This window comes from Desmodus rotundus, chromosome 7 (assembly GCF_022682495.2).
Source record: "Desmodus rotundus isolate HL8 chromosome 7, HLdesRot8A.1, whole genome shotgun sequence".
Taxonomy (NCBI): domain Eukaryota; kingdom Metazoa; phylum Chordata; class Mammalia; order Chiroptera; family Phyllostomidae; genus Desmodus; species Desmodus rotundus.
Genome location: NC_071393.1, coordinates 66482289 through 66506075, shown reverse-complemented (window position 1 = coordinate 66506075; position 23787 = coordinate 66482289). Strand labels below are relative to the sequence as shown.

Sequence of the window (23787 nt, the reverse complement as noted above, 5' to 3'; positions counted from 1 at the left end):
ATCCCAGAATGGGTGGGTTTGCATACATTCTAAGATTGTGCTGGCCCTTCAAGCTGTGAAAATACACTTTTAAAGAAAACATTGCTTGCTTGCTATTCAACTATGTAAAGCAAGGATATTCACTGGCCTTTCTACAATAACTAAATATAAAATATTCTCAAATTATTTCAGTAGGACTTTGTTACCTAAAAACAATGGGATTTGACATTTAGGATAATTCCATTGTCATTCCTCCCAAACCAATAAAAATAGATCCTAAAGTTAAGAATTACAAAGGGCTTACTAGATAATTTAACTCAATCATTTTATGGATATAGAAACAAAAGCCCAGAAAATTTAAACTCAAATTTGTAGAACCATAAAAGCCATAATTAGAATCCAGATGTTCTATCTCCCCAACCAATCTTGCCTCTAATAGAACAAAGTTACAGAAAGTATCCTTCAAATTTCTTTTATAAGTTTTTTGTCAAAAAGATGCCCACTATTTAATATAGAAGAATAGGGAATAAATCTTTAAAAGTATTTTAATATAATCTCTTGGGATCAATAACATATTGAAAGTTTTCTACAGTGGAAGTACATTCCTAAATAAGTAAACCCAAGATAACAGCTGGCAAAACAGTAAAGAAAGAGCAATTTTATTTTTAAATAAATGGTCAAAAATCATCTTCACAAAATAACTTTTATCAATGTAAACTATTTTTAAATAGAAATAAGGACTGATCATATGTATATCAAAGTGTACTGTCATTCACTGACATAAGCACAAACACTCCAAACAAGCTAATACAAGGGCAAATACATAAATATATAGAAATAAATGTATAAACACAAATAACAAACTACAGACACTCCTTATCATTTCCTGAGGCCAAAATCTTCACATAAATATATTGGCAATATAGCAAAATATCAACATAAAAGAACACATATATAGGCATAAATGCCAAAACCCAAAGTGACATGTATATATATGATATAGGTGCTTTTATGCATATGCATAAACATGTAGCTCAGTCAGAAATAGCTCAGACAGAAACATATTGTGATCTACAAAATATCCAATAATATTGTGACCTTTCCACTACTAGTAAAAACTCAACAGTTCCCAATGAAATTGAGTTTCATAAAATGCTCATGCTCTTAAATAATGGAAACAGAAAAAGAAATCAGACTGTAAAGCCATCCTCAGTGCCACTGAGTTTCTTAAAAATGTGAAGACAACTTCAAAGACTTAATAGCTCAGAGAAGTTGGTGACTCCTATCTAAAATAAAGATTGTTTGCTAAATGAAGTCACTGAAACTAAACAGGGAAACAATCTGTAAAGTGAATTAAATTCTTTTTACTTTAAAGGCCCTGCTAGAGACTTGTTGCTGCTCTAATTCACGACTTGGGGATGCAAAACTAAAAAAGTTGTTGCTGGGTTCAGGTGCTGTGGGAGAACCCACAAAAAATGGTCTGAACTGAAAATCTCCATCTCCACCACCACGATTTTGAACTGGTGTACTGTCCAAAGGAAATTTGGATTTGTTCCCTAGAGGAAAAAAAAAAGAGAGGTAAAAACTTAAACATCTATTTACTTACAGATATTTAGGGCCAAAAGACAAAAGTCATTCAATAGATATTTTAACAGAACTACTCATACAAGATGGATAAAATATAAAACTAATGTTGGATCAAGAAAGGACCATTAATGGCCCCCAAACCCTCTCCCTGACCACAGGATATATTATTATACCTTCTTCTGTGATGCAGTTTCTAATTATAACCATCACCTCATCACCAAAAGTAATTTGACACAATGAAATATGTTTTTAGTAGAGCTAGAATTTACAATAAAATAATTTTATTTGTTATATAATCTAGTTCAAAGGAATAGAATATATGTGTGTATGTGTGTATATAAAATCTTTTGTCCCAGGTTCTTTAACAGTAATTTTTTTTAAGATTGCCATAAATACTCCAGAAGATATATGACAACTTGAAAAACTGGCACATACTCATGACCTGAGATCAATTGGAATAGCCTTAAGAAAAATCGGACAATATATCTGATTAAATAAGCATTTAACAACTTCCACTGGATCCCCCCTGGGTTTCCACAGCTTTTAAAAGGAACACATAACTAAAGGAGAATGCTGACTATATCTGCTTCAAGCCAAAAATGGTAGAAAGAGGTGAAAGTAAAAAGGTAAGTGTGCACAAAAAGAGGAACAGAAAAGAACTGGTGAATATGAAAGAAATCAAAATAAATGTGGATAGTGACAAGGAAAAAATAGACATACAATGCCCATATACAATAATATTTGATTCACTGCATCTGCAAAGGCACCTAACAGGCAGAAGAGGGCTAATAGTATCACTTTAGAATGTGCACTTCCAGAGGACACGAATCCTATCTGCATAATCTTTACATCCTCATTGCCTAGAATTATTCCTAGCAACCTAGAACATAAAACATGTTTGATAAATAATTGATGAATGGATGACTAAACAAAAAAATCAACCCAACAACCCACAATAACTTAAGAACTGTGCAATCAGCATTACCCTGCGAAAGCAAGTGAAACATGGCCTTCTTGGTGGATCACAAATGGTTAAAAGTGTGGGCTCTGAAGGGAGCTCTGTGACCTTGACCAATTTATTTAAACTTTCTGTACCTCAGTTTTTTTATCTGTAAAATAGGGATGATAATAATATTTACCCTACAAAATTATTTAAATAACATGAATACATATAGAATTATAACAATACCTAGCACTTGGTAAGGAATCAAAAGGCAGCAAATACTATTATTATTACTACAACTAAATAGCTCTCATTTAGAGTAACAATTTACAACATTTTATTTTGAAGAGATATACTCTCTGAAACTGTGACTTAAACATAAGCGAATGCAATAGATAAAGCAATGATGTACAGAATGAGACATAGATGAAGAATCCAGAGTCTTTGAAGTCTCCATTGACTACTTGGCAACATGCAGAACACAATGTAAAAAATCACTGATTTAAAGAACAGATGATAGATAATTAATTACATGTCTTTCCTTACCTAATGGGAAGCCAAAAATACCAGATTGTGAAATCATGGATGGCTCAAGGGTACCTTCCTGGTTAGCAATAGTGATGTTTCGTAGCCTAAGGCTATCATAGAGGCCTTGGAGCTTTTGATACTGACGATTTCGCTCCATAAGTTTCTCAGAGATGTCACTGAACTTTTTCTTATATTCTTCGAGCACTTTCTTCATGGAGGTGACCTCTCCTTTCATAGAGGTCAATTCTACATCCTTGCTCTGTATTTGCTGAGTATATATCTTCTCGATCTGCTTCAGATGGCCCTCAGCCTTGCTGAATTTGTATTCTTGATAGAGACGCTCCTGATGTACCTGTCCCAAGAGAGGGAAAAAAAGATTTTTAAGGTAACAAAACAAAAGTTCTATATTGTAAAACTTTACACAAATGCAAAAAGAAAAAAATGCTTATCCTGGAGTATAATTAATGTTTAGAACCAGGTTAAGAAGGTTAATCAGGATATATAATAGGATGATTATTATAGAAAATAATACCTTATGTCCCTAAATGCATAGGAGAAAATCTGGAGGAATACTCTGAAACCACTACCATTACACCAACAAAAGAAGTGGGTATTTGTCTAACCTCAGCAAGTGATATATAGTCCAAAAGTTTTTAAGAAATACAATCCTATGTTTCAAGTAAACCATACTGTGGAGAACAGATTATAAGTATTATCCAATTCCAATTATCCCTGCCTCTTGGTACTTATTCTGCCCCCCCCCCACCAAGAGTGGATGGGACCTGTGACTAAAACACAGAAAAAAAATGACAAATGTCATTTCATGAATACATTACATAAGAATATAAGATGTGTCTTACTAGCAACCTCTTTCTCTTGCTGGCCTTGTGGAAGCATGCAACCAGCTGGGAAGGCCAACAAGGCAAGTAACTGAGAGCAGCCTCTGAGCAATAGCCAGCAAAACACTGAGATCATAATGAATCTACTCATAGATGTTACACCCTTCATAAAATTAACTCAAAATGGATCACAGACCTGAATATAAAATATAGAACTATAAAATTCCTAAGTGATAACATAGGTGAAAATCTAAATGACCTTGGGTCTGGTGGTGACTTTTTATATATAACACCAAAAGCAGCATCTATGAAAGAACTGATAAGCTGGACTTTATTAAAATTAAAATTTTCTGCTCTGTGAAAGATAATGTCAAGAGAATAAAAAGACAAGCCACAGACAATAGAAATACTTGCAAAAGATATATCTGGTAAAAGACTGTTACCCAAAATATACAAAGAATCCTTAAAACTCAACAATAAGAAAATAACCCAATTAAGATGCACAGATGGCAAATAGGAAAATGAAAAGATACTACACATCGCCTGTCACCAGGGAAATGCAAATTAAAATAACAATAAGATACCATTACACACCTACCAGAATGGCCAAAATCCAGAACAATGACAACAAATGCTTGTAAGGATGTGGAGCCAAAAGAACTCTTCATTCATTGCTGGTAGGAATGCAAAATGTTACAGCCACTTTGGAAGAGTTTGGTGGTTCCCTGCAAAACTAAACTTACTCTTACCATTCAATCCACCAATCATGTCCCTTGGTATTTACCCAAAGGAGTAGAAAACTTCTGTCCTGTATACAGATGTTTACAGGAGCTTTATTCATTAATTACCAAAACTTGGAAGCAACCATGATGTCCTTGAGTAAATGAATGGATAAATAAATTGTGATGCAATGGAAAATTACTCAAAGAAATTTTGAGAAAAAGAAACTGTCACACCTTAAAGGCTTATTTCTAAGTGAAAGGAGTCAGTCTGAAAAGGCTACAAACTGTATGATTCCGATTATATGACAGTTTAGAAAAGGCAAAACTACAGCGACAGTAAAAAGATCAGTGCTTGAGGGTAAGAAGGGATGAATAAGTGGTACACAGAGGATTTTTAGGGCAGTGAAACTACTCTGTATGATATCATCATGGTAACATACATGTCATTATACATTTGTCCAAACTCATAGAATGTATAACACAAAGAGAGAACCCTAACGTCAACTACGATCTTTGGATGATAGTGATATGTCAGTGTAGGCCAGGAAACGTCTGAACCTCAATTTTGCTATGAACCTAAAACTGCTTTAAAAATAAAGTCCATTAAAAACAACAACAACTGAGTCCCTCAGTCTAATAATCCACAAGGAAGTGACTCTTGGCAACAACCACTTGAGCCTGGAAATATATCCTTCCTGAGTCAAGGTTCACAGACTGCAGCCCCTGTCAACATTTTGATTACATGTCAGACCCTGAGCAGAGTCCAAGCCTGAACTCTTGATCCACAGATACTAAGATAATAAATGCATGTAATTTTAAGCCACTAAGTTTGTTACATAGCCAAAGACATAACCAAAAACAACTTACTACACATAGAAACCAATTTTGGCATATCTTTGGATTCACTATCCTTTTAAATATTGAAAGAAAGTGAAATTTGAATGCTCTCCTTTTTTTTTAACCATTTGAATTTGTCTATTTTATATAGTTGGATATAACTCCACCAAGTCTGGATTACTTGTCCCTACTATGTGGTCTCACAGCACTCTATACTTCCCTTATTATTGTAGACATTAAAAGTATATTGTAAATGTCTGCTGTTTTTTCTTAATGTTCAGCACCACCAAACTGTAGCATTCTTGAAACTCACGCTTTGTTCACTATTGTATACCCAGCACTTAAGAAGGTGCATGAAATATAAATGTTTCAAGGGACTCAAAAAATATGTTGAATGACTAAATAAAATAAATAAATAAATGACGTAAAGAAAATTCATTTCTAGCTACCTTACTAACCCATTCACTGGTTTCCTCCATATCTGAAATAATGGAAACAGTATCACATGTACATGTTCAACAAATACTAACCCCCAAATACTAATCTACTTTAATATACAAGGTCTGTTCATTCAGTCAACTATTTACTGAGACTTAAGACCAGTAACTATGATAGTAACTGAGGACCCAGTGATATACAGGAATTCAAACCTAACCTAAAGAACTCTCCCAACTAGAGGAGATGAACAAGTATGTAGGTAATTATAATATAGTATTAATAATACAATAAAGGTAACCATAAGATGATACAGGAATATGTAAGGGACACATCTTGCCCAAAATAATATAATGAAACTATTTACCTCACAGATGACAAATAAAACCTTTAAGAAGCATTATTATAAATACACATGAAAGATATAAAAATATAAATCAAGGATATGGTTAAAGTTCTCCATTTCTTTCTCCAAGGAAGGTTTTTCTAAGGAGGCACCAAAGGCAGATATCATAAAGGGAAAGAATTACAGTTGTGAATTTGATGACAAAAATGATGATACACCATTTTAATAACCTAGAAAAAGTATAATATAATACAATCATTAAATTATGATTACATAGAGCCCTGGCAGCTGGCTGGTGTGGCTCAGTGGATTAAGCGCCCACCTGCAGACCAAAAGATTGCAGATTTGATTCCCAGTCAGGGCACATGCCTGGGTTGCAGGACAGGTCCCCAGTTTGGGCACATGCGAGAGGCAACCAATCAATACTTCTCTCAGACATCAATGTTTTGCTCCCTCTCTTTCTCCCTCCTTTCCCCTCTCTCTATAAATAAATAAAGTCTTTAAAAAAAAACATTGAAATGCCATGAATTTGATGTTAAGAATGTTCATCATGCCCTGACAGATGCAGCTCAGTTGGCTGGGTGTTGTTCCATAAAGCAAAAGGTTGCAGGTTCAATTCCTAGTCAGGGCACGTTCCTGAGTTGTGAGTTCAGTCCCTGGTCAGGGCACATATGATCAATGTTTCTCTCTCACACAGATGTTCCTCTCTCTCTTTCTTCCTCCCTTCCCATCCCTCTAAAAATAAATAAATAATATTTAAAAAGAAAAGAAAAATGCTCACCACAGCATTTTTTAATAACTTGGAAATAATTTATGATATAATGCAACCATTAAAATTATGATCATAGAAAATTTACTTTAAAATATTCAATACAATTTTCATAATATGCATAATATACAGTCAACTTCTGGCCACAAAAACAGCATGTGTGGTATTATCCTATTTTTGTAAAGACAAAAATATATAATTATATTTTAAATACAGAAAAAGTAAAAATACACAAAATATCAACAATGTTATCACTGAGTGATGGAATTATGGTTTTTTAAAATGTTCTTTCTTTTGGATTTTCAACAATAAACATTAATTTTGAAGAAAACAATTTATTAACAAGAAAGTTTCCCATTGATTCATAAAAAATAAATACAAAAACAAGTGAAGAAAAAAAATTGGAAATTTCCACATATGCCTCAAATCACACTCTCCAAAGAAACTAGCCTAAGCACCAACCTGGTATGTCCAGAAGGCCAGTGCTCGGGAGCTAATGTCCAACACAATTTCAGGTCGGAGACCGGCCAGTACCATGGCTTTATATTCCTCTGATGGACTGAGTTCCGTGCGGACAATATCTAGCTTTCCAGAAAGGGTACTGTTGCAGGCAGGGCAGATAGCTGGTGAACGACTAAACTCACCACTGCCATGCTGATCACAGAAAATGTGAGAGCAGGCAGTGACCCATGCATAACCAGAGAGTTTGATGCGACATTTTCGATAATTACAAAGCAGCATGTCTTCACACAAAGACATAATAGATATCGAGGTCCCAAATTCTGAAATGAATCCTAATAAGGAGTAAATGAAAACATCAAATAAATCAAATTGCAGTAAAAAATATATAAGCAACAAAGAAAGTTCTAATTTTATGATAATAATGCATATTTGTTTTTGCATGATAATTAATATATTATTAATATATTGATTTTAGTCACTCAACCATATTAATGGTACTCCTTTTTGCAAACCACTACAAAGGTCTTGAAAAAATTTTAATGAAACAGTCAAAGACATAGGTAATTCCAAATCTTAGTAAAATCAAAAATAATATGTACATGGGGGAAAAATGTTTAGGAAAGTTTACAAGGAACAAACTAATAAAAAATTAAATTAGTGCTTTTTATCATTCTCAATACATAAACAAAAATCCAAATTTATTACCCATTCATAATTTGCAAGAATATTTTAGTTTTACTTCTCACACTTGGAAGATATAAAAGTCCAGGAACTGATTTCAGCATTCTTCTGTGAAAACTATTTTAAGGTTTTTCATATATGCTGATTTCTCAGATTCTTTACCTACATAGTAGTAGTAACCCTATAGTATTAAATGGAAACTAACCTAATTCATCTAAATAATTGACCATTATGTAGCATGAAAATCTGTATAAAAGCAGATGTTTTTAAATCATGAGATCAACAATTCATCTGTTAATATAAATACTATTCAACACTATGCGTCTATTTAAAATATTTGTAAAACCAAATATACTCTTGATAAAGTTACTTTTCAATTATACTGTCTACTCTCATTGGAATTTTACTAACTTACACCAGGCAGCAATCTTCTGGATATACTAAAATAAGACATATATTATTAAAAATATATACATATTTTTAAATATATAAAATACACACACACCCCAATTAGACACCAAGAAAAAAAAAAAAGGGTTCGTTCTCAAATGAAAAATTCTGTCAAGAATGTTGGCTAGGTCATAGGGATGAGCAAAGACGCTGTGACACCTTTACCCCAAATGTCCCCGCACTGTGGGTCTCCAACACATACATGGCACCTGCAGCCTTATTATGAGGCCTATTTTACCTCCAGAAGGGTAATGGGCAACAGGGAAGCAGAAGAGCTGGAAACGGTTTTGAAGCTGAGACCCTTCTCAGGAAGAGCGAGAGGTGCAGCTCATTCCAAAGTTCCCACAAGACGAAGGAAAGAGGCAATATAGTGAGCTGTGCAAACTTATGGAGAGCCAAATTTTTGAGGCCTAGATTCACAGCAACATCATTCTGAAATTCTCAGCCTGTTTTCTGCACTAGTCAGAGGAAATAATTCTAATTACATACCTAACCTGAGGCGCCAAAAAAAAAAAAAAAAAAAAAAGGCGGGAAAACGCGGCTGCCTCCACAACTCACACCACCAGAAAGAACTCACTCCGCTGCTACGTAAGAGAGCGCATGCGCAGAGTCGCCCCGGAGCCTGCTGGGAGGTGGGCACGAGAGTTCCAGCCGCTCATGATGCTGGGACTTGCCTGCTGTGGCACCCTGACTTGGGCCACACACCTACTGGGCATGCGTGTTTCAGGCGCTGTGCGGACACGAATCTGACTGACCCTGGTCTAGGTTTCCCAATTGGGAGCCCCTCAGACAGTCATTGAGTGCCCTTTACTGCCCTCCACCTTAAATTGGGGTGACATTTGATGTCAGTCTTCTGAAGGGCAGAGGCGACCAGTTAAGAAGCTAACAGCGCTGCCTACAAGTACATGCAGGTGTTTGTCCTGGGAGAATGTGCGGAGTAGCAACTGGCCAGCACAGGCTTTCTTAGTTTCAGAATAAATTCCCCTAAATTGTGCCATACCTAAAATTGGCCAGCTATCACTCCGTGTTGAGGTAGACTCCTGCCATTTTATTTTTTGTGCATCTTGAAAAGGACATCTTTCCAGCTCTTACACAACCACTATATAGATGTAAATAAAATAGAACTTTCCTTGATTGAGAATCTGCATTACAGTTTTTATACAACCTCTATACAGATGTAAACAAAATAAAACTTTCCTTGATTGAGAACATTCATTACAGCACTTGAAATGAAGCAACAGGATCACGCACTAACAGCTGTTTTTGAGGTAACCTGCCTGGACCTGCTTGTGATTCTTTAAATGTTGGTACCTGTATGACCCTAATGCTGTTACCTGTTACTTTTCCTGATCTGTATTAACTGCATGATTTTAACTGAGGAGGGGTCCTCCAGATATAGGCTTTAATGCTGTTTTTTGTAGTCATCTTTCCAGATGATGTGGCTCCAGTATGAATTTGTAAGATGCAATCCAATGAATCAGCAACATAATGGATACCAAGCCCTGCAAAGCCTTTATGGGCCGTGAATCTGTAATACTAAACCTTTCTTCTTCAAACAAAACCCCATCCTAATTACATAACTTTCTATTACTTTTCTTTCTTTTTTTACACTTCCTAAAATGTCTATCTTCTGAAAATTTAGGGAGGTAACTCAATTTAGAGAGTGGTACAAATTGGATTAAAAAAATTGACGTTCATGTGTAAAACATGTAACCCTTTGGTTATCTGAGCCTTTTGTGCATTTTCTGGAATTGACTATGCCAAATGTACAAATATTAAAATACAAAAGGATACAATGCCATTTAAAGTCATAAAACACAAAGCATCCAAATCTCACCAACACAAGTACCTAACTTTGTGATCCTAGCCAAGTTACCTTTGTTCTGCAATATCCCTTCCTAGTTCATTAAGATTATTCCACTGATTCTCAAAACCTAATGTTCTCCACACCATTTTCTATTTCCTCTTCTCAACCCATTAGGCCAGAAGCCTGTAGGAGTTTCTCTCTCTCTCTCTTTCCCTCTCTCTCTCTCTCTCTCTCACTCTCTCTCTCTCTCTCTCTCTCTGTCTATATATATATATATATATATATCCATATATAGATATATATATCCATATATAGATATATGGACATAGATACACACACACACACACATACATCTATATAAAGGGGGCCCTACAAAGTCTTAATATCACAGTAGTCTGTAACACTAGGAACTAACCTGCTTCTTGTTGGCATGTGTCCTGTTCCCTCACAGCAGAGATAAACCCTTCACTGGCTTGTTTCTAGGAGGCTCCTAGAGATAAGACCACTGAAATCAGTCAAAGCTGAGATATAGAGAGACCCATTCACCAAAGTTTTTAATTTTTTTTCATATGTTTATTGATTTTAGAGAGGAAAAGAGAAACATCAATGCGAGAGAGAAACAGATTGGTTGCCTCCTATATGTGCCCTGACTGGTAATTGAACCCGCAAGCTAGGTATGTGCCCTGACTGGGAATCAAACTCCCAAACTTTTGGTGTACAGGATGACACTCCAACCAACTGAGCAAGGGCTCACACTAGCAAGGGCTCACCAAAGTTTTTAAAACATCAACTACTAAATAGCAAGCATATAAAAAATGTACGCATGACCATCACTAAGCTTTAATAAACCCCAACTTTTCTCACTTCTGATGCATTTTAATGAACATATTACAGATACAATTGAAGGCTTCCCTGTGTATTACTAAACCACATTTTCTCCTACCACTCCAGAAGTAAAACAAGACAGACTTGGGTGCTTACCATTCTCATACATGTTTTTACACTTCAGTATATGTGTACATATCAGTCTTTGTTTTCATGTTCTAACTAAACATGAAACAACTAAAATCTTATCACATAGCACATATTACTTGGCCATTTTAACTCGTTGTTTTTGAGATGTAAAGTTAATACACATATTCTGTATTCATTTTAACAACCAAATACTACAAATATACAATTTATTCATTTTCTAATGGACACTGGTCCCCAGTTTTTACAGTTAAAAACAATACTGACATGAATTTTCTGGACATGTCATCTTGAGCACACATGCCAAGCATTCTTGTAGAAACTAATACCCAGAGACTGGGTTAGTGTATAAGCATCTTCAAGTAGACTAGTTGTTGCCAAACTATACTCCAAAGTATGACTTAAATTTTACTGCCACCAGTGAAGATGAAAGCCCTTTGCTCCAGACCCAGCAGCACGTGGAAGGGTCAGATTTTCTGTTTTACTTTTTGCCCATCTGATGGCAGTGAAATGGTTATCTCAGTGTTGTTTTAATTTGTAACTGATTAGTGAGATTAAGCATCTTTTCATGTGAACTCAGGAGTCCTCATCTGTGACATTTATATCCTTTGATTATTTCTTTGATTTATATGGAATCTTTTGTCAGTTACATGGCACACAAATTTATCACTTTCCTTTTTGTGTTTATGTCTACTCCAATGTCATATCTTTGCTTTTCTATAAAGTTCTCCTTTTGTTCTTTAATGCAGTTTTTTTAACATAAGGAGTCTGGATAAACTTACAGAACAAGTTGTGCTTATACACCACTAATATCATTTAATTTCAAGTTATATTCACCTTTAAAAAATGATATTTTTTAAATTTTTATTTATTGATTTTAGAGACAGGAAGGAAGAGAAAGATATACTTGTTGCAGTACTTATACTTATGCATTCATTGGTTGATTCTTGTATATGCCCTGGCTGCAGATCAAACCCACAACACTGGCTACCAACTGAGCTACCCAGCCAGGGCCTCAACATGACATTTTTACCAGAAGCTTAATTTTAATCTTGTGTAGATATTCTAAGTACTTATCAGCTATATTATGAGATAATAATTTTCCTTCCCATTATCTTTGAATCTTAGACTGTTAGCATCATCTACTTTAAAACTAATTTGATACTTTTACTGGAAGAATTTTAATCTAAAGAATAGGTTTCATATTCTAACTGAATTTATCAGAGTTACAGACCATTTGCATGCTTCCAGTATAAGTATGAGTATTAAATTTCATTCCAAAACACAATTAGGTATACCAGACTTCCAAAATTTGAATGTGTACTTTATATACTTTGCATGTTAAATATACCTTCATGGATATAAGTACAGTATATAGGGCAAAAAATTCCCTGTACTTTATCTTAGCCAAAACAACTGAGAATATTTCAACACTAAATATAAACCGGAAATAATGACTTTTTAACCATACTTATGTGCAATTTAAACCAATGATAAAAATCCACGTAGTAAAGCTATAAAATGTTCATTATAAAAGATTTTCTATTAAATATCAGAAAGTTTTTATATATCTACTCCTCCCATACATAGGGTGTTTTCACAGCCATTCTTTATTACCTCTTAAAGGATCAAACACCATAACCAGACATCAAGAGTTTTAAGTAGACTTACTGGTATCCTGATAGTTTAATGTACCTATATATACATTTTACATAAGAGTCAAAATTTATAGCCCAATTATTCCATGTAAATGTCCTGCTGAAATCTCATTAAAATGGTTGCCATTTTCCAGGGATTAAAAAAATAATAAAATCAGTGGAGATTTTGATTCATTTCAAATATTTTTTTGAGCATTTATTCTAGGCCAGGTGATAAGGATAAGGAAGTTATCCTGCTTTCACAGAGTTTACAATCTAGCAAAGAATCTAAGGATGATAAATGAAAATATTTTACTTTTTCCTTTGTTTGCAGCCTGTTATATTTTTGCAAGTTGATTCTGTAAATGATTCTGATGAGAAAAGTCAGCTTCCCTCTTTGAAGAATCATCTTCATCTTCATACTGCAAAAAAAGAGTGTTTTTAATATTGCCCTGAACATGTGAATAATCACTCAGTAGAAAACTGAGTAAACCATTTAAAATTTAAACATGAATGACTTCAGTAATTCACTAGAGCTCTTTCTTACATAGCCCTAGGTCAGTGCTATTCAAATACTACTGCAATCACAGGGTTCTCTATAAACTGTATCTTCATGTCACCCTGGCTGGTGTGGCTCAGTGGATTGGGCACTGGCCTGCAAACCAAGAAGGTCACCAGTTCAGTTCTCAGTCAGGGCATTTTTCCCAATCAGGGCACATGCCTGGGTTGTAGGCCTTGTCCCCCGCTGGGGGCGTACAAGAGGCAACCCATTGTTTCTCCTGCACATCGATGTTTCTTTCTCCCTTCCCTTCCCTTCTCTCTAAAGATAAATAAATAAAAGTTTTAGAAAACCTATATCCTCATGTTTTAAAATTAATTTAGTTTTTTTTAACCACAGGTAAATTTTCTTAATCCAGCATTATCACCTGCTTTGTAATTGTTTGACTCTACAAAAATCAGAAGGCACTAATAGACAGCCAACCTATCCCATGGTGCTCTGAGTGAAGACAAGTCAGCTTAGAATATATGATGGACTAAAATCCCACTACCTAAGGCTCCAAGCAGTGAGAAGAACAGCCATCAAAGCTTACCTCCAACCATTTTAACAAACATTTTAATAAATGGTCTCAGAAATAGTTTTTAAAAACATCACATGACTCATAGGAATCACTTGATCACACCTAAATTTTTAAAGAGTCAGTCAAGAACTAAAAGAACCATTAAATATCAACTGGTCCAGCTAGATAAACAAAATGAAGAATTAGATGATAAATTAGTGGCAAAAATGATTAACCAAAGAAAATGTTATCTCACCAATTATATAGAGATACACACTATAGTCCTTGCTACCATATTCACTTAATTTTAGAATCAAATTAGGCTTTAAGGTAAAAGATAATGAGGAAGAGGCCAATTGGAAGATGCACATAAGCAATAAACAAAGAATCTCCAATGTGTTATGCAGATATAAGAAATTTCCAGGTAGTGTAAAATTTAAGATAAATATACACATGAACAATGATAAAATAGCAAGCATCTATTGAGCATTTACCATATGCTTAACAATGTTCTAAGCCCCACACATTATGGTCTAATTTAATCTTCAAATTCAAGAACTATTCCTTTGAGTCAGATACTAGTATTTTCTTCTTCTAAGACATAAAGAAACTAAAACACTGAGGTGTTAAGAAATTTGCCAAGGTTACATAGCTGGTTAAGTGATAGAGGAAGGGTTTGAACCCAGTTTGACTCCAGAACTCATGTACAACTACTATACTATGCTACTCTCAATGTCTTTAATTCACTTTTTAAAAAATTAAATTTTTAGCACCTTAGCAGAACCAGCCATGTCAAAGGTGAATTTTCAAAGATTCATATGTATGTCAAAGCATCTCAATTTTAACATAAGCCTTACCATAAAAGAAAAATGTAGTCAGCATCTATTGTATATCCAGGATTTATAGCACCCAAGAGTTTCAAGGCTGGGAAAGAAGTTTCTAGAAAAAAACTGATATCCAGTTCTGGCCTCCTGAAATTTCATTTCTGTAAAAGACATAGCCAAAAGCTAAAAAAGTATTGCAAGTGCTGAGGTTACTTGGAATTACTTGTATTTCCTATATTTCACCCTCATATTATACCTCCATTCTCTGCTGAAACATGCAGGCACAGGTTAAAAAAAAATACAACCCTGTCCCATACAGGCTGCTTAAAATAACTTTTGAAATTATAGAACATACGAATATAATAAAGTCAGAAAATACAGGTTAACAAGATTACCTATAGGACCCAATTCCAGAGACAATCCCCAGTATTTTGAGTATATCCTTTCAGATGATTTCTTAAGTAAATAAGTATATGCAAAAGTTTAAGCAGAAAAAGGATTATGTGTATTGCTCTGTAACTTGCTTTTAACATATTATTAATACCCTTCCATTTCAAGCAAGGTAAAACTGTATCATAACTTTTAAGTGACTGGATAATGTTGCATTATATGATCTTCACAAACTGATTTAACCAACTCAGGGATTCTCTTAATCTTAGACTAGTAAGGGCTTGGTGATGATGAACTCCTTTAACTTCACCTTATCTGGGAAGCACTTTATCTGCCTTTCCACTCTAAATGATAGCTTTGCTGGGTAATCTTGGATGGAGGTCCTTGTCTGTCGGGGGGCTTTAACGCAGCCCCCCCCCACCCCGGTTCCACCACGGATGAAGAAAAAGACTACCAAGACACGATCTGCTTGGGGAGGAAAGGTGGCCATTTCTCTCAGGGGGAGAAGGGCCCCGAGCCTCTCTCTACAGGGGCTTTTCTTAGGTTCATTCGCATAGGAATACAGATAAAACTCATCAATCATTGTCAGCCAGTAAGGGTTAAACAATACAAGATTTACAGAGAACTTTGAGGGCTTATTCTGAGTTACAGCCAATTAGTTAGAGGGCCATAAAACTTTAGGCGCCAGACTCATCTCAGGTCTGGACCCTTATCTCTTAAACTGAGGGTACAAATTAAGTAGGTTTCACAAGAATGTATGTATTTTTGTTAGGCCTGATTCCCCAGGGAATCTGCCCCTCCCAGCACAGGACTGCACTGCCCTCTGTTATTGCTTCAGGCTTAAGTCAGGCAAGGGAAGTAAGGCAGCCAAGAGATTAGGAGACTTCTTGCAGACAGAATGAGGACTCAGGCTATTTCAAAGCCGAGGGGCGAGGATCCATCACCCCCTTTTTCCACAGCCCCCCCGAGTCCTTCCCTGCGGGCCTCTTCCGTGACCAGAGCCTGTCTTAGGTTGATCCTCCCTTGAGGATTCTTACCCGTCATGGCTAACTGGCCAAGCTCAGGACCAAGCAGGGTGAAGTGGGCAGGGGTGGCACACCTGCCAGGGAGACAAGCTTTGTCTCCTTAGTGGCTTATGGTCCCAACTCTGACTCAGCCTTAACCATGAGGGGTTACAGCCTCTGAAACCAGGCAGGGCGGTTCCCAACACTTGTCTTTCATGATTTCAAATACTTCTTTCCAGCTCCTTCTTGCCTTCAAGGTTCCTTTTGAGAAATCAGCTGATAGACTTCTGAGAACTCCTTTGTAGGTAACTGTGTCTTTTTCTCTTGCTGTTTTTAAGATTCTGTTTGAATTTTTTGATGAAAGATTCTTGACCCTAATTCTGTGTATCTCAAAAAGATCTTTTGGTCAAAACATCAAAGCACAAAGGAGTGTTGTAGCATCAAATTTATAAAGATTTAGGAATTACTTGGGATCATGGGATAGATCCCAGTAAGCCTTCCAAGACACAGAATACAGTTCAAGTGTCTGCCCTAGCTTTAGTCTACTCAGAGCATGTGTTTAATCAGGATGATCAGCTGAAACACAGACTTAACATGCATTTCATCATAGCAAACTGTAAATGACTGGTGAAGGGCCCATCCCTTGTCCCTAATCCAGGCCAACTCTCTTAATGTTAGAACTAAGGCTCTTTCAACTACCAAATTTTAGCCACTAAGAACACTGAGCCCTAAAACTTGCTAGGTGATTGCAAATCCAAATGAGGTAAAAATGATGGTTTTTCTTTCACACTTACCTCTGGTATTAAATGAATCCATCTTCTAGTGTATCTAGGAACAGAGTCAAACTATAGGATCTATCAACTACCTAGCCTCATCTGTGCAAAATAAAAAATTAAAAAATACATAAAGGTTATGATTATAAGACTTGAATGCACACCAGCCTATTCCACACCCATACAGCCTCAAGGGAAATTGTTCATTCTTTATTTGAGTTTCCATTCAGTAATATAAATGGACCTATCTATTCGCAAAATGCCATCAAATACCCAAAGTTAACATTAGATTAGGCCAGAAATTCTACACTAGCTCAGCTTTTTCTATAAATTTAAAAGTTCGGGCAAAATTTAATTCACATTACTTGGAGCCCAAGTTGTACAATAAATCTAACCAACTTCTGAAAGGTTATAACAGTCAACAATCTCACAAGGGAACAGGTGTGCAAAGGGAAGGAGTCATGTGCTGGCTGCAGAGCTAGGCAGCCATGGGAAGAAACACATGGAAGATGAGGCATCAGTGGCATGGGTTATAGCCAGCCTGGCAACTCTACAGGTGTGTTATTGCAGAACACATGTAACCAGTCATTAAATTCACAAAAATCCTTTAAAAAGTGTGTGTGGAGGTGGGTGGGGGAGAGAAGCTAAGATTCAGACAAATGAGAAAATAATCCAAAATAATCAGTTTTTTCAAAGCATGTTTCAATTTCATTTGAGCCAAAAATTGACTGTATTTGACCTTTATTATTAGTGAACTTACCCTCACAATAAACAAAAGAAAACCTTCCATTTACATAGCAAAATTAAATTTGCATCACTTGGAGCCCAAGTTGGCCACAAGATGACAATATAAGAAATTTTAATTTCCTCTTCCAGAGCTTGAGTGTTATCTGAACTTGAAAGGGAAACAGACTGGGCACAAAGTTCATCATAGCAGACCACCTTCAGACTGTTCCCTATTTTTCACCCAATTATTAACTAGAATTTTTTTCTGTTATACTTAATGATCATTTAAAACTTATTAACTAAAATTACAACAATTATATTTTTATCATGTCCCTTTTCACGCAACATTGTGGAAATGAAAAACTTTAGAACCTCACCCTGACTGGTATGACTCAGTAGCTTGGGCATCATCCTGCAAACTTTGGTTCAATTAAGGTCAAAGCACAGGCCTGGGCTGTGGGCCAGGTCCCCGATGGACAGGCAACCAATCGATGTTTCCTCTCTTTCTCCCTCCCTTCCCTTCTCTCTATAAATAAATAAATAAAATCTTTTAAAATAAATAAATAAAACTTCTTAACCTCAAATATAATCTAGCTGGAAAAATAGGACTCATGAAAATTAATGTCCATGGTGAGTACCAAATAAGTGGTGGAGAGATGAAGTACTATCAGGAAAGAATCCTTGGGCAAGGAAGACTGCATGAAGAAAAATGTAGGTCTTAAATGAGCCTTAAAATTGCACTTATAATACTGTATTGTATATTTGAAAGTTGCTGAGAGTAGATTTTAAAAGTTCTCATCATAAGAAAAAAAATGTATTAACTAGGTGTAGTGATGGATCTGAACCAGATTTATTGAGATGATCATTTTGCAATAATACAAATATCAAATCATGTTGTACACCTGAAACTAATATTATATCACTTATTTCTCAATTTTTTTAAATCGCACTGTCCAGTAGGTTATACCACACAGCCATGTACATTAAAATTCAATTAAAAATAAATTCTTTGCCCTGGGTGGTGTGGCTCAGTGGATTGAATGCCAGCCTGTGAACCAGGGAGTCACCAGGTCAATTCCCAATCAGGGCACATGTCTGGGTTTCAGGCCAGGTCCCCAGTAGGGGGTGAGTGAGAGGCAACCACACATTGATGTTTCTCTCCCTCTTTTTCTCCCTCCCTTCCCCTCTCTCTAAAAATAAATAAATTAAATCTTTTTAAAAAAATTTATAGAAATTCTTCAGTCACAGCCATTTTTTAATTGTTTAATATCCACATTTGGCTAATGGCTACCATATTGGACATTACAAATATATAACATTTCCATCACAGAAAGTTCTTTGAGACAGCAGTGTCTTGAATGGTAGGAATGACTAAAATAAGCTGATAAAACTATAGAAATTGTTTTACTCAAACTTCACAATGACCTATATTTATAAGAAAATTTGAGGCTCAGAGAAGTTAAATAAATTTTCTAATGTCACCTAGATATTAAAAGCTAGTATTTAAATCCAATTCTGTCAAAGCTCCCTATTTTCACTTCAACATGGCATAAGAAGCAGAGCTACTGAAGATGGTTTGCTTTGGAATGCAATAACGTACTGTAGGTTGGAAAGAAACTGAGGGGTTGCAAGTACATCAGAATGCTTTAATTATATAAAATATTTTCAGATCAGCAGCATTTGAGATTAACTAAGGGAGCATAGACAGGAAGCAAGACATGAAGTCAGAGGTTTCTATAGTTTTAATGTCTACCTCAAAACTCCATGGATCCAAATATATCTTACAGAAGAATAATTATAGATTTAAAGGTGCAACTTATCTATTTGTCTCATCTCACAAACAAAACCCAGATTGCAAAGGGGTCTTAGCACAGAGCGCAAAGCCTAGCACATAAATCCCGATGTGGCACATCCTAGCACATAAATCCTGCATGGAGCATTACACTTTGGGAAGTCATGCTTCAGAAAGTGTCATTCTACCACATAAGGCCACTTCATGTTTACTGACTATTAGTATAAAGTAGTATATTTTGCCGTGTGAAACACACACTTTCCTGCCCAAATTTTTGAGGGGAAAAATAGGGATGAACATTATACATGGGTAATACTAATTCCATACCTATGTAAATGTTAATTATTTTATTTATACTTATGCATTAAAAGTATAATTCTAGAAAGCAATAATGGTAGCCATATGCAAAATACTACCCTGGAATACAATAATCAGTTTTGTTTCTAAATAGAAATAAATAAATAATTGAATTAAAAATTAAAACAAACGATTTTCCTGAAAGTTTGGGCCAAAAAATGTGGGCACTCTTATACATGGCAAAATACAGTAAATATTTTGTAAAGAGCCCATAAATAATCAATGACCCACTCATTTTGTTTTCTGTGGGAAGTGGTTCAAAGTACTGGTGCTTATGGCCAAAAGGTTCATTTTACTTGAACAGATGATTCATGAAGGTCTGATACAAACTAAAAACTGTTCATACTAAATCAACTGATGCTTCTGTTTTATTATACTACCACTCAATTTTACTCAGTGCCTACTACGTGTCTAGCAATTTGGGTTAATACAGTAACTCAAAGAACCTCCTATCTCCTTTAGATAGAAAAGACACATATTCCTGTGACAGAGAACACTGTAAGGCATCATATCTTGGTCAGAATCGAAGTACTTGCCTTGGGACCATCAGCCTGTAACTATTCCTCCTGAGAATGTCCAAATCCAAGCCCACTTGATTTTTAAGGGGTCTGTAGCAGATGTAACATAGAGGCTTTCACAGTGCCACTTCTGGGGCTAGCACACAGAGTGATGAAAACCCTGGTCTTTTTTCTCCAGTGGATTCCATCTTTAACCTGAAGCAAAGGAAAATACAAAACTTTGCAGAAGAAGTATATGCTAAATTGGTTGCTTGGCAATAGTTCTCTTTTACAGATAGCTCTACAGGGCACTACTAACAAACAAACTCCCAAGTTTGGTTCCCCAGCCACTGTCAGCTATTTTAGCCAAGAATAGTGATTGTTTAAACCTTTCAGTGCAGGACAAATTCACTCAGAGCATGTGAAATAAAAGTATTGTGAACAGAAACATGACTAACCCATGTAGTTCACCCCAAGAGACCACCATTTCAACCAGTCACATTGCTGGTAGAGCAAATGAAATGCTTTGGGTCAAAATAGCAGGAATTAATTTAACTAGAAACCTGGATGCAAGAGGAAGTAAAGCCTTCTACTCTGTTAACTTGATATTTTACCTACTTCATACTTTGCCTATCTTAGAATATATAAAGCACTTTTCACATATCTCATTTTGCAAGTACTATGTCATCTCCATTTTACAAATAATGTAAGCAAGGTTAGTGACTTAATGGCAGGTAACTTAGCTCAGTGGTTAAGATAATGGATAAGTTGGACAGAACTGGATTTGAATCTTGGGTCCCCTATATATTTGCTGTGACTTTGGGCAAGTTATGCAACTTCTCTCAGCCTCAGATACCCTTACTATAAAATGAGGACAAATACCACCTACTTCTTATAACTGTTGTGAAGATTAAATGAGGTAAAATATAAAATACTTTAATATGTTTTTTCTATTAAGTGTCCAAGTTCGACCACCTAATAAGTAGAAATGCATATATTCTGCCTAAAAATTTCACATTTTTCATAACAATCTTGAAGCCAGGAAAGTCATTCATACACTTATAAGGTCCCTTCCAAATCCAACATTTGGCATCTTTTAAGAAAAAGAATTTACTTCCTCCTTTCCCTCATTCCCTACTTAATAGTGAAAATTCCAATGTATCCTATGGAAAGTTACTCAACAACAAAATCATACTTCCACCAGAAAGCAACTAATTTTTCTCCCAATTGGCAAGGCTTCCTAACTGAAAAACTAGATGTTTCACAAGACATGATCTTAGCCTTCTAAGACCTTAAAAATAGCTTTGGAGGAATTCCCAGAGGCTTCAATTTTTTTATTTTGCATATTTATGTCCCCAAAAACATTTCTGTTTTTCCTAACAATGTTAAGATCTGAGTTTATCATTGAACACCATAATTTCAGGAAGGTATCAGCACACATTTTGCTAAGTAAGCACTGAACCCATGCTCCTTCTGCCCTTGTGAATACAAAGACCACGTGTTTTCTTTGGTTAATGTTACCATTCCTTCTCAGCATTAGATCCCTTAAACTGAAGTGGGCAAAGAGGTACTCACATAAAAGCCATCAGCATAGTATTGCTTTTAATAGAAAATTCTTTAGTGCTCAGTCAAGATATTTACGGTGTTGGTTTGTTTCTAGTCATCACTGTGTGTGCACAAAATAAATATAAGTAACAGGAAGCAATACACACTGAGAGTCCTTACAAACAAGTATATAGCATCCAACACAAATAATGCCTCTTTTTTATACAAAAGCATAAGCACGTAATTCTGTAACATAATGATATCACACTCAAGAACACCATATGACATTTTAGGTGAAATGTTCAAATTAAAACTATAAATTATTACCATATTATAACCCTACCAACCACACTCAAGGCCTTACTTCTGACAGATTCCGTATATCAAAACCCAACTGAAATGTTTTATGTGACAACTGACTTATGTATAAGATTATTCATTTTGGAGGAAATAACAAGACTGTAAACTACTTAAATGTCCAACAATAAAGATTAAATAAATTATGGTTATATACATACATTAAATGACTATGTAACCATTATAAAGAATGTGGTCACTCTTTATTTATTCATTTGGAAATCTTAGGCAGAAAAAGTAAGGTACATGGCAGAGTATGTATGTAGAAGAGGAAAGGGTAAGTGCATATATTTGCTTATATCTGCATAAAATAGCTCAGGAAGGATACACAGGAAACTGCTAACACTTATTGGGGAGAGGAATCAGTGGGCTTAGCGGACTTCATTTGAATATACTTTGATCCCTTATTGAATTTTGAACCACATGAATGTATTGCCTATTCAAAAAATCACATTAATTTAATAAAGCTTGAAAATGATAAAAAATTATGGGAGGCCTTGTACAATTAGCTATTATTACATTCCATACACTAGTTTACGTCTTTCTCATACCTTCTGCCTATAGGGATAACAAAAACAAACATTTTATTCAAACTAACGTATATTAAAGAGAAAAATGGGAATCAGGTGAAATTACACTCAAGGTCACTCAGCAAAACTATTTATGAGAAAAAAGACATACTAAATAAATGAATCACTTACTTTTAAAAGTTACCTAATATTTATTATATACCAACTAGTGCCTGGCCTTCACATATTTTGACCTTCAAAAGCCCTCAGAACAAGGTCACTGGAATGGTAAACTGAAGCACTGGAATTTGGCTTAGCCTTGCACTAAGCTAAGGCCCCTGACCTTTTTTAGTACATCTTAAGCTTTTTAGGGCACCCTCACATTAAAACTGGCAGTTCCTCTTAGGGCTCACTAAAATCATCTGATTTCAGAGTTTGCTGCTTAGTCTGTCTAAGAAAACTGGAAGGCTCTGAGCAAAGACAACATCCCCTGCAGCTTCCGCGGGCCCAGTAAGGAGCTGGGCCCTGCAGACACAGCAGTCTGAAGTCCTCCCAAGATCTACCATCTCACTCAGGGAGAAATAATTCAAAATAGGGCTGGGCTAATAATAACACTTTTTCCAGCAAGTAAAATGAATCCAGGCATTATCCAGGAACACATGCACTGTGTACATGGAGCAGAGTCTATTGTTCCTAGATCACCAGCTCTCATAAAGGAAGGCAGACCCAGTATTGCAGGAGCCCACGTGGAATCAAGACAGGCAGAGCACTTCACAGCCTTCCGCCAATCTTCACCAGCCAAACTTAATTGCCTTATGACTAACACATACACCCCAATGCTGGCTTGAGATAAAGGCCTGCCACCAGGACCCATGGGTCAAATGGAAGATAAATTCAAAACAATTAGGGGACAAAAGTAAGGGCACACTTACCACACCACCACTAACTGGGGAGAAAGCTG

General features: G+C 35.7%; 1 protein-coding gene and 2 non-coding genes across 7 annotated transcripts; all 3 read right to left on the bottom strand.

Annotated features, from left to right (window-relative positions):
- Positions 1-580: 580 nt before the first annotated feature.
- CCNB1IP1 (cyclin B1 interacting protein 1) lies at positions 581-23787 on the bottom strand. 5 transcript variants are annotated; one of them, XM_045201810.1, is made up of 7 exons: positions 17065-17147; positions 14910-15037; positions 13311-13416; positions 10801-10875; positions 7448-7779; positions 3056-3389; positions 581-1535 (listed from the first exon to the last, which is right to left on the bottom strand). In XM_045201810.1, the coding sequence occupies exons 5-7, from the start codon at positions 7742-7744 to the stop codon at positions 1333-1335; spliced, it is 834 nt and encodes a 277-aa protein (XP_045057745.1). In that variant the 5' UTR covers positions 7745-7779; positions 10801-10875; positions 13311-13416; positions 14910-15037; positions 17065-17147; the 3' UTR covers positions 581-1332. The 5 variants fall into 5 exon arrangements, with proteins under 5 accessions (XP_045057745.1, XP_045057744.1, XP_045057747.1 ...); XM_045201809.1 differs by lacking the exons at positions 10801-10875; positions 13311-13416; positions 17065-17147 and adding exons at positions 20455-20631; positions 23759-23787; XM_045201812.1 differs by lacking the exon at positions 10801-10875.
- On the bottom strand, positions 13930-14077 carry LOC112312120 (small nucleolar RNA SNORA79). Its single transcript, XR_002975562.1, has one exon. It is a non-coding gene; the product is annotated as a small nucleolar RNA SNORA79 (small nucleolar RNA).
- Positions 16810-16886, bottom strand: LOC112312122 (small nucleolar RNA SNORD126). The gene has a single exon (XR_002975564.1). It is a non-coding gene; the product is annotated as a small nucleolar RNA SNORD126 (small nucleolar RNA).